The sequence below is a fragment of the Mobula hypostoma genome, chromosome 11 (genome assembly GCF_963921235.1).
Source record: "Mobula hypostoma chromosome 11, sMobHyp1.1, whole genome shotgun sequence".
In the NCBI taxonomy this organism is placed as follows: Eukaryota; Metazoa; Chordata; class Chondrichthyes; order Myliobatiformes; family Myliobatidae; genus Mobula; species Mobula hypostoma.
The window spans coordinates 81520795-81533017 of record NC_086107.1 but is presented as its reverse complement, the minus strand read 5'-3'; the positions used below and the strand labels follow the sequence as shown (position 1 = coordinate 81533017).

Sequence of the window (12223 nt, the reverse complement as noted above, 5' to 3'; positions counted from 1 at the left end):
GGGAGGCTGGAAAATCTTTCACTGTGGGTCTGAAGACCTGAGATCTTTGCGATCTTCAGGCACAGAGCTCCAAACAGACTTTTTAACAACGTAAACTAGCAGGTTGTTGTTATGTCTTCCGCTCGCTGTGAAAATGGGGGACGCCTCCCTCTCTCTTACTAGGGAGAGAGAGAGAACCTGTGGCTTGTCGAATGCCGGATGAAATGCAATAGTCTTTGGGGTAACTGCAAGGCTTATGTCTTTACTATTGCCTAGCTCACGCTTGTGCTCGGTAGCTGGTGCACCTTTTTTTGCCCGGGGGGGAGGGGCCGGGTATTGTTGCCTTGCTGCCACTTACGCACGGGAGGCGGGGAGCTGGGGGGACTTTGGGGTTCTCACGTTTGACTCTCGTTCATTCTTTGGGGCACTTCTCTGTTTTCATGAATGTTTTGTGAAGAAAAAGCATTTCAGGATATATATTACATACATTTCTCTGACAATAAATTCGACCTTTGAACCTTTAAATTATGAAAAATCTACCTACGGCCTATGCCTCTCCTGGAGGAAGTCTTGATGAGCCAAAGCCTCAACTGTCCACTCTTAACACTGGCCCACTCACACAATGGCCACTCTACTTAAACCTAACTTCTTTTTATTGGCCTTGCCAAGTGCCTAATTATGCACAATCCAATGACTCTACAGGAAATGTGGCGAGCAAGATGTGCCAACTGCTCTCTCTCACTTCTTTTTAACCAGCTCCCTCTCTCTCGGAGACATAGATGTCTCCTTGGGACTGTGATGCGCAAAATGTGCCAACTGCCCCTGCTCGCTTCTTTTAAACTCTCTCCAAGCAATATGGTATTGCCTTGGGACTGTGGTGCACAAAATGTGCTGACTGCCCCCACTCGCTTCTTTTAAACTTTCTCCCTCCAAGCAATTTGGTACCTTCTCAGGACTGTGGCACGTCTCTTTTAAACTGTCCACCCCTCCAAGTAATCAGGTGTCTCCTTGGGACTGTGGCACACAAAATGGACGGGCAGCCCCGGTTAACTACTTTTAAACTCTCCCTCTACGTAATCTGGAGTCTCCTCAGGACCATGGCCCCAGAATGGATGCTAGGACAATTATATATAAAACAAGAAACAAAATATCACAGCATCAATCTTGCTGTTCACCAACTGTTCTTAGTTTGACTTCTTCATTTCAATTGAGTCATGAATACTGAAGGCAGAAATTGAGGACCGAAATTTCCAAGGTCTTTCGTGGCAAGAAAATTCTGGAATGCAGAACTCCAAAGTATTTCCAGATATTGGGGTCCGAGTCCATAGGACACTCAAAGCTGCTGTGCAGGTTGACTCTGTGGTGTGGAGGAGATTTACAAGGATGTTGCCTGGATTGGGGAGCATGCCTTATGAGAATAGGTTGAGTGAACTTGGACTTTTTTCCTTGGAGTGACAGAGGATGAGAGGTGACCTGATAGAGGTGTATAAGATGATCAGAGGCATTGATTGTGTAGATAGTCAGAGGTTTTTTTCCCAGGGCTGGAATGGCTAGCATGAGAAGGCACAGTTTTAAGGTGCTTGGAAGTAGGTACAGAAGAGATGTCAGGGGTAAGTTGTTGTTTGTTGTTGTTGTTGTTTTTTTTTTACGCAGAGAGTGGTGAGTGTGTGGAATGGGCTGCCGGTAACGGTGGTGGAGCCGGATACCATAGGGTCTTTTAAGAGACTCCTGGACAGGTATATGGAGCTCAGAAAAATAGAGGGCTATGGGTAACCCTAGGTAATTTCTAAGGTAAGGACATGTTCGGCACAGCTTTGTGGGCCGAAGGGCTTGTATTGTGCTGTAGGTTTTCTATGTTTCTATATATATTCAGGAGTGTACAAAACAGTGCAGCCAGTTGTTTGATGTTAATACTGAGAATAGATAGAGAACAACAGTAGGGAAGACAGCACGGTCACAGCTTCCAACAACAACTCTTCTTTAACCGTGATGAAATTTGGCTACTTACAGGAAAGATATCAATAAGACTGAAAGAGTACAGAGAAAATTTACGAAGATGTTGCTGTGACTTGAGACCTCAAGTTATAGGGAAAGGTTGAATAGGTTAGGAATTTATATCCTGGAGCGTAGGAAAACAAGGGGAGCTTTGATACAGATGTACGAAAACTATGAGGGGTATAGATAGGGTAAATACAAGCAGGCTTTTTCCACTAAGGTTGGGTGAGACTAGAACAAGAGGTTAAAGGTAAAAGGTTGAAATATTTAAGATGAATCTGAGTGTGGTGCGAGTGTGGAACAAGCTGCCAGTAAAGTGGTGGGCGAGGGCTTGATTGCAACATTTAAAACAAGCTTTAATAAGAATGTGGATGGGAGGGTTGTGGAGGGATATGGTCCCGGTGTGGGTCAATGGACTAGGCGGAAGAACAGTTTGGTATGGACTAGATAGCCCGAGGGGCTTGTTTCTTTGCCTTAGTGCTCTAGGATCCTATGATTCTAATTTGGCATGTCCTCACGAAAAAAAGCAAAATTGAGGGATTGTGGTAGAAATGAATCAGATGTCAGCATAGATACCAAGTTAACTTGCATGCTGAGGTACAATTTATATCAAGTTGGCAATGACTATTTTACATCTATTCTTACCCCAAATATTTCCCTAAACCCCATTTTAGTTTGCCTCACATAGAGGACATGCAAATGCCACACAGAAAATTCCAGCTGCTGGGATTGAATCTACATCACTGGACCTACGAGGCAGCAGCTCTTCCAGCTGTACCAGCCACTACTTGAGTGAATGAAAAGATTATAAATATCTCTTCAAATATGTGTGCATATGCAAATCTTTTCACATATGTTGTGTAAAGTTTAGTTAACAGGCCAAGGTTAAATAACTGACAAAATCAAGATGCATAGCTGCAATTAAGCTAAAGAATTATTTATAGTTGGGTAAAAGCAGAAAACTAATTAAAATGAAACTTTATTCAAAACAAGTTATGGTACATTTGCCTAGCTTTGATCTTGAGGCAACAAATTTAAGGCATAATTAAAATAATAACATCGTGCCCATTCATTGCATGGCAGTTCGAAGTGAAGGAGGCAGAAGTTAAATAACAACAGTGAAGATGACTGACTTGTGACATAGAAATCTTCAAATGCAGACAGTCTCGGACAGGACAGTTAGAGGATATAACAGAAGTAACATTTTCCTTAAAGCAGTTATAAAAACTACCCTCGTAGTTCAGAGCAAAAGTTGCAAGGGCAGACAAAAGGATGAGATAGTTGGAATGAGCTATGAGTATGATAGGGGAACTTGGGAGAGAGAGGGGGAGAAAAAGAAAAAGGGAGGAAGAGAGAGGGAAGGAAAAGAGAGGGGGGAAGAAAAGGAGAGGGGGGAAGAAAAGGAGAGGGGGGAAGAAAAGGAGAGGGGGGAAGAAAAGGAGAGGGGGGAAGAAAAGGAGAGGGGGGAAGAAAAGGAGAGGGGGAAGAAAAGGAGAGGGGGAAGAAAAGGAGAGGGGGAAGAAAAGGAGAGGGGGAAGAAAAGGAGAGGGGGGAAGAAAAGGAGAGGGGGAAGAAAAGGAGAGGGGGAAGAAAAGGAGAGGGGGAAGAAAAGGAGAGGGGGAAGAAAAGGAGAGGGGGAAGAAAAGGAGAGGGGAAGAGAGAAAGAAAGGGAGAAGGGAAAGAGGGAAAGAAAGAGGGGAAAGAGGGAAAGAAAGGGAGAAAGGAAAGAGGGAAAGGAAGGGAGAGGGGAAAGAGGGAAAGAAAGGGAGAAGGGAAAGAGGGAAAGAAAAGGAGAAGGGAAAGAGGAAAAGAAAGGGAGAGGGGAAAGAGGGAAAGAAAGGGAGAGGGGAAAGAGGGAAAGAAAGGGAGAAGGGAAAGAGGGAAAGAAAGGGAGAAGGGAAAGAGGGAAAGAAAGGGAGAGGGGAAGAGGGAAAGAAAGGGAGAGGGAAAGAGGGAAAGAAAGAGGAAAATGGGCATGGGGAGAGAGAGAAAAATGAAAAAAATAAAACATGGCAGGAAATTCTGAAACTGGGGCAAAATAATAGTCATAGTCATACTTTATTGATCCCGGGGGAAATTGGTTTTCGTTACAGTTGCAACATAAATAATAAATAATAATAAAACCATAAATAGTTAAATAGTAATATGTAAAATTATGCCAGGAAATAAGTTCTGTCAGTGATAAGTCATGTCAAAGAGCAGAACGGACAGTGGAAATCACAGGTAGCTGAGGTGTCAATGTAGTTCTCTTGGTTCTGGATTGTCTTTCAACAATTGATTGCTGGTGTTTATAATGTAAAAGCACCATAGAATATGAAATCAACTGAATGGAATTAAGTTGTTAATCTGCAACAAAAGGCAGGAAAAGGTTCAAATCATTGAATAATTTGCTAGTTTAATTTTCCTGACATTCTGAGGATGAGATCACATACGCAGTGGTCACATCTAATCAGCCAATCATGTGACAGGAACTCAATGCATAAAAGCATGCAGACATGGCCCAATCAAACATCAGAATGGGAAATAAATATAATCTATGTGACTTTGACTGTGGAGTGTTTGTTGCTGCCAGACAGGGTAGTTTGAGTATCTCAGATACTGCTGAACTCCTGTGATTTTCATGTACATCAATCTTTAGTTTCCAGAGAATGGTGTGAAAACATCCAGTGGGTGGCAGTTCTGTGTGCAAAAATGCCTTGTTAATGAGAGAAGTCAGAGGCCAGACTGGTACAAGCTGACAGTAACTCAAATAATCAGGCGTTACAACAGTGGTGTGCAGTAAAACATCTCTGAATGCACCACACATCAAACTTTGAAGTGGATGGGCTACAGCAGATGACAAGGCACAGGAGCTACATAATAGAGTGGCCAATGAGTGTACAGGTCCTGAGTGAACTGAAGTGGGTACACCACTAGAATCCAACGTAGAATGGGATCCATAGGAAAGGATTGGAGCTCTACATAATAAGCAAAAGGATCCAGTATGACTTATAACCCTGAACTATTCAATGCCTGCACCTCCTTCTGCAACTGGATTCTCGACTTCCTCATTGGAAGACGACAGTGTGCATATCGGAAATAATGTTTCCATCCCATTGACAATTGACACTGGTGCAACTCAAGGATGCGTGCTTAGCCCACTGCTCTACTCTCTCTACACCCATGACTGTGTGGCTAGATGGAGTCCAAATGCCATCTTTAAATTTGCTGATGATATAACTATTGTTGGCAGAATTTCAGACAGGACAACAAACATGCAGGAACAAGATAGATCAACTAATTGAGTGGCGTCGCAGCAACAACTTTGCACTCAACATCAGTCAGCTCAAAGAAGTGTGGACTTCAGAAAGGGTAAGACGAGGGAACACAAACAAGTTCTCATTGCGGGATCAGAAGTGGACGGAGTGAGCAATTTCAAGTTCCAGGGTGTCAACATATCTGAAGATCTATCCTAGGCCCAACATATTGATGCAGCTATAAAGAAGGCATGACAGTAGCTGTATTTCATTAGGAGTTTGAGGAGATTTCTGCAGGTGTACAGTGGAAAGCATTCTAACTGGATGCGTCACTGTCTGGTATGGTGGGTGGGCACTGTACAGAATCAAAATATATATGTATATAGTGTGTGTGTGTCTGTGCGTGCGTGTGTATTCACCCCCTTGGAAGTTTTCATGGTTTATTGTTTTACAACATTGAATCACTGGGGATTTAATTTGGCTCTTTTGACACTGATCAAAAGAAATGACTCTTTCATGTCAAAACGAAAACAAATTTTTACAACTTGGTCTAAATTTATTACAATTATTAAACACAAAAATAATTGATGGCATAATTAGTCACCCCCTTCAAGTCAGTACTTAGTAGACGCACCTTTTGCAGCAATAATAGCCTTCAGTCAGTGTGGATAAGTCTCAATCAGCTTTGCACATCTGGACACTGCAATTTTTTCCCATTCTTCTTTACAAAACTGCTCAAGCTCTGTCAGATTACATGAGGATTGTGAGTGAACAGCCCTTTTCAAGTCCAGCCACAAATTCTCAATTGGATTGAGGTCTGGACTCTGACTTGGCCATTCCATGACATTAACTTTGTTGTTTTTAGGCCATTCCTTTGTAGACTTGGCTTTATGCTTGGCGTTATTGTCTCGCTGGAAAACAAATATCCCCACAAGTCACAGTTCTCTTGCAGACTGTATCACATTTTCCTCTAGGATTTCCCTGTGTTTTGCTGCATTCAGTTTACCCTCTACCTTTACAAACCTTCCAGTGCCTGCTGCAGTGAAGCATCTCCACAGCATGATACAGCCACCACCCTGCTTCACAGTAGGGATGGTGTGTTTTTGATGATGTGTAGCATTTGGCGTACGCCAAATGTAGCGTTTAGTCTAATGGCAAAAAAACTCAATTTTGGTTTCATCAGATTGTATAATGTTCTTCAAACTGACTTCAGAGTCTCCCACATGCCTACTGGCAAAGTCTAGCTGAGATTTCATGTGAGTTTTTCAACAGTGGCTTTCTCTTTGCCTCTCCCATAAAGCTGTGACTAGTGAATCACCCAGGCAACAGTTGCGTGCGCAGTCTCTCACATCTCAGCCACTGAAGCTTGCAACTCCTCCAGAGTTGTCAAAGGTCTCGATGGTCTCCCTTACTAGTCCCCTTCTTTCATGGTCACTCAGTTATCGAGGGTGGTCTGCTCTAGGCAGATTTACCTAGAGCCATTTTCTTTCCATTTGTTGATTGACGTAACTGTACTCCAAGGGACTTGGAAACTTTCCTCCTTTACTCTCTGTATACCCATTACTCCTTTACTCTCTGCCACCCACAGCTCCAATCTAAATTGGCCAAATCTCAAATAATAACGAGCCAATCCAGAGAGAAGAAGTCAGAACCCTGACAGAGTGGTGTCAAGAAAACAAAGGAGCTGGTTATGGACTACAGAAGGAATGGAGACAGGCTAACCTCTATAGACATCAGTGGATCTGCGGTTGAGAGGGTGAATAGCTTTAAGTTCCTCAGTATCACCGAGGATCTTGTAGTCTGTACATACTGGCTCTGTGGTGAAAAAAAGCACAACAGAGCCTCTTTCACCTTAGACGGTTGAAGCAGTTTGGTATGGGCCCCCAAATTCTGAGAACTTTCTACAGAGGCACAATTGAGAGCATCCTGACTGGCTGCATCACTGCTTGGTATGGGAACTGTACTTCCCGAGTGGTGCGGACAGCCCAGTGCATCTGTAAATGTGAACATCCTAATATTCAGGACATTTACAAAGACAGGTGTGTATGCCATCCAGGAAACGGTACCACAGCATAACAGCCAGGAACAACAGCTTCTTCCACCAGGCCACCAGACTGATTAATTCATGCTGATACAATTGTATTTCTATGTTATATTGACTGTCCTGTTGTACATATTATTATAAATTACTAAAAATTGCACATTGCACATTTAGAAGGAGACGTAACGTAAAGATTTTTACTCCTCATGCACATGAAGGATGTAAGTAATAAAGTCAATTCAACTCTTGTATCCATCACCTGACTTGTGCTTTTCAATAACCTTTTCACGGAGTTGCTTGGAGTGTTCTTTTGTCTTCATGGTGTATTTTCTGTCAGGATACTGATTCACCAGATACAGGTATATTTTTACAACAATCAATTGAATCAATTTGACTGCACACAGGTCTCCAAAAACAGATCTCCACTTCACTCTAAAACCAATTGGATGCACCAGTGATGATTTGGTTGTCATATTAAACTGGTGAATACTTACGCAATCAATTATTTAGCTTTATATTTGTAATTAATTTAGATCACTTGGTAGAGATCTGTTTTCACTTCGACATGAAAGAGTCTTTTTCTGTTGACCAGTGTCAAAAAAAAAGGCAAGTTAAACCGAATGTGATTCAATGTTGTAAGACAATAAAACATGAAAACTTCCGGGGGGCGGGGGGTCAACACTTTTTATAAGCACCATGGCACACACTTTCTGTACTTCAGATTTTAATTATTATGCATTGCAATGTACTGCTACCACATGACAAATTTCATAACATATGCCAGTGATATTAAACCTGATTCTGATGATACTCCACAATACTCACTTTCTTCAGATGTTTTGTCACGTCCGTCACCACTACTCTGGAGCTCACTGGCAGGAGCAGAATTGATTTCCATAGATACAGGAGAGTTTGTTCGCAAGCGTCCAGAGGGGCTGAAAGAAATTAATTCCAATTAATAGAAGCCTGGATGGGTGCCACACTTCTCACCAGAATCCACTGCTTCATTTTTCTGCTTTGTCGTTTATCGTTAATGTTATGCAGACCCTCAGAAAAACAAAAAAACAGCAGATGCTGAATATCAAAATGTAGACTTTCTGTTAGGTCCTTGACTATCAAAGTTGGATGACAAGCTGTTTAAAGTTCGGATGGCTCCAAGTTTTTTTTTAACTTGTAATTACCCAAAACCAATCATTGAAATCTTCTTGTCCCAACTTGCAACATCCCAGCATTTTTTACCTACCTAATTTCTCCCATTCCAATTAAAGATGGATACAAGGCCAACAGGACTTTGCCAAGAGGCTGCCCTCTTTGGAACGGGCTATTATGCATATAAACACTCAGGATTGATCTGTGGAGAGCATTCTTTTTGTCCAGATCCCATTCTTAAGGGCAGCGTGGTAGCAAAACAGTTAGTGCATCACTTTACATCAACACTTCACTGATTGTGGTTCAATTCCTGCCACTACCGGCAAGGAGTACGTTCTCTTCATGACACTCGGGTTCCTCTGGGTACTCTGGTTTCCTCCTACATTCCAAAGACATACGGTTTAGTGTTAGTAGGTTATGTTGTGCCAGAAACATGGTGACGCTTGCAGGCTGCCCAGTGCAATCCTTGGTCTGTGCTAGTTGAGGCAAACCAATATATTTCTCTGTATGTTTCAATGTTTTGATGTACATGTGATCAAGTTCAACATCAAAACATTGAAACATACAGAGAAATATATTGGTTTGCCTCAACTAGCACAGACCAAGGATTGCACTGGGCAGCCTGCAAGCGTCACCACGTTTCTGGCACAACACAACCTACTAACACTAAACGGTATGTCCTTGGAATGTAGGAGGAAACCAGAGTACCCAGAGGAACCCGAGTGTCATGAGGAGAACGTACTCCTTGCCGATAGTGGAATTTATTATTAAAATACATACAGATGCAAGGAAAGGTTTGTGAACCATTTGCAATTACCTCGTTTTCTTCATTAATTACTCATAAAATGTGGTCTGATCTTCATTTAAGTCACAATAACAGACAAAACACAATCTGTCTAAACTAATAACACAAAAACAATTGTACTTCTTGTCAATACTGAGTACGCCATTTAAACAAATCACAGTCTAAGTTCAAAAAAGTATGTAGATCTCTGGGGTAATGCCTTCTACAAAAGCTATTTGGAATCAGGTGTTCTAATCCATGAGATGAGATTGCTGGTGTGGGTTGAAGCAGTGCCTTGCCTTATAAAAGACACACAAAGTCAGGTTACGGACAGAGCCTGCTCTTCTGAAGAAAGATCTGTAAATCAACAACAGAATGGTCTAAAAAGGAGAAAATCTGTGTTTTGGAATGGCGAAGACAGAGTTCAGACCTTAACCCAATTAAGATGCTGTGGCATGCCCTGAAGAGGATTGTTCATGCAAGGTATCCCAGAAATATTGATGAACTGAAACAGTTTGTATGGAGGAATGGTCCAAAATTCCTCCTTGCCATTGTGCAAGTCTGATCAGCAACTACAGGAAACTTTTGGTGGTGGTTATTGCTGCTAAAGGAGGTTCTACTAGCTATTAAATACCTACTTTTTCCAGCCTGGACTGTGAATGCTTGAGCAATGTGTTCAATAAAGACATGAAAAGTACAATTGTTTGTGTTTATAGTTTAGGCAGATTGTGTTTTTCTAATATTATGACTTAGCTGAAGATCAGACCACATTTTATGAGTAATTAATGCAGAAAACCAGGTAATTGCAAAAGATACACTATTTTTTTCTTGTTACTATATATGTCACCATATACTACCCTGTGATTCATTTCCTTGTGGGCATTCACAGTAGAATCAATAAGTATACACAAACAATCATGCAATAGACAAACTGTGCAAACACAAAAATAAATAAATAATATTGAGAACATGAGTTGCAGAGTCCTTAAGTCAGCCCATTGGTTGCGGAATGAGTCCAGTGTTGAGGTGAGTAAAGTCATCTATGCTAATAAGAAGTGCACCTTCCAAAAACCAAGCAACCCATTTGACAACACGCCCTGAAATCACTGGAACAGGTATAGTAGCAGATGAGCTGTTAATCAGGAAAGAAGTGCAGCATCCACATACGGAGGCAGCAAAGGAATGAATGAGTCTTGGTAGGAGGTGGGCTGAGCAGGTGGTCCTTGTGAGGGAGAAAGATAATCAATCCAGTCACTTTAACATGGACAATAAACTATGGTACCTCAAAGTTCAAACGTCAAAGTCTGTACATGTCACCATATACTACACAGATGATTCATTTTGTTGCAGGCATTTACATTAGAATAAAGAAACAACAGAATCGTGAAAAATTACACAAAGATTGAAAAAAACAACCAATGTGAAAAAGACCTGTGCAAATACAAAAATATTTAAAATAAATAAATAACACTGACAACTTGAGTTGTAGAGTCCTTGAAAATAAGTCCATAGGTTGTGGAGTCAGTTCAGTGTTGAGGTGGGCTTAATGGATGCAGGGTAATAACTGTTCCTGAACCTGGTGATGTGGGACCAAAGGATCCTGTCCCTCCTTCCTGAAGGCAGTAGAGAAGAGAACATGACCTGGATGGTGAGGGACCCTAATGATGGATGCTGCTTTCTTGTGGCAGTGCCTTATCTAGATGTGCTCAGTGTGGGGAGGACTTTGCCTGTGATGGGCTGGACTGTGTCCACACTTGTAGGCTTTTCCATTCTGGGACACTGGTGTTTCCGTAGCAGTCCATGATACAACCAATTAGGATACTCTCCACTCTGCATCATTTGCTAGAAAAAAACTCTTTTCCTAGCCATAAATAACACTGGAGGTGTGACACAGCCTTGTCTCCCAGTCAGTGCATTAATGTCTGCAATTGTAGGATAAAGGAATCAATGGTTGTGCTTTGTCCTTATCCTGCACATGCACTGACGCCAGTAAAAGACAAAATCTACCACTGTTCTGAAGGTCTCCTCAGCCAGTCAGTTCAATGCTACATTCTAAGTTCACAGATAAACTTGAAGGGAGGGAAGAGAAGGGAGAAAAGAAAAAACAATTGGAACCACATTTCCAAGCAACATACACAGGAACTCAGGCCAGACAGCATTTATGGAAAAGAGTACACTCTTCCACAGATGTTGCCTGCCTTGCTGAGTTCCTCCAGCATTTTGTGTGTGTTGCTTGGATTTCCAGCATCTGCAGATTTTCTCTTAATTGTGATTGGAACCATATTTTCTTCCAGTTTCATCACTTACCCAGCCTGGGAGGCAAAGCTAGCGAATACTGCCCAACCTTCTAAAGGAGGCGGTGACGTCACGTGTTCTGCGTTGTCCCATGCACTAAATCCAGCATCTGCAACACTCTGGCTCGCACTGTTATTTGCCATAGGTACAGCATCGAAGTCTGCTGTCCAACCAGATTCTGAAGATCAAAGCAACACTTCATTGGTAACACATCAGACAGGATTCTCCTAACTAAAAGCAGAATTGAACCAGAATAGCCCTCACTCCATTTGTCACCTGTTGAGCTAACTACAGTATTAGCAAGTGCTATGTAACTGCAGAAAGCTACATCTCAGTAAAGTTTACACATTGCTTTATGAAATGGAAATACTAAATGTACATAATTGTAAAATCGCTTAAATGTTGATTCAGATTAATATATGACACGTACATTGAAACATACAGTGAAATGCATCATTTGTGTTAACTACCAATACAACCTAATGAACTGATGGAGCAGCCCATAAGTATCGATGCACATTCTGACGCCTATATAGCATGCCCACAATGCTTGGCAGAACAACATAGGACACAACAACAGCAAAACAAGCCCCACTCCTCCCTCCCACATATCCAAGTGGATACATTATCCTCCAGTTCCAGGTTTGGTCTTCTACTCCAGCAGGCCAGTGGATTCGCAGACATTGGACTTTGACTTCTCCAGCAGACTAGCAGACTTGAGGGTGTTACACTTAGTAACAAGTA

The 12223-nt window shown here is 41.9% G+C and overlaps 1 protein-coding gene across 2 annotated transcripts in view; it reads right to left on the bottom strand.

Moving 5' to 3' along the window:
• Positions 1-12223, bottom strand: part of LOC134353871 (serine/threonine-protein phosphatase 6 regulatory subunit 3-like) — a 235219-nt gene that overhangs the window by 41624 nt on the left and 181372 nt on the right. For both annotated transcript variants that reach the window (XM_063062365.1, XM_063062366.1), the window contains exons 19-20: positions 11492-11657; positions 8077-8186 (exon numbers count right to left, since the gene is read on the bottom strand). In XM_063062365.1, the coding sequence (XP_062918435.1) occupies positions 8077-8186; positions 11492-11657 (276 nt within the window). The remainder of the gene's footprint in view (positions 1-8076; positions 8187-11491; positions 11658-12223) is intronic.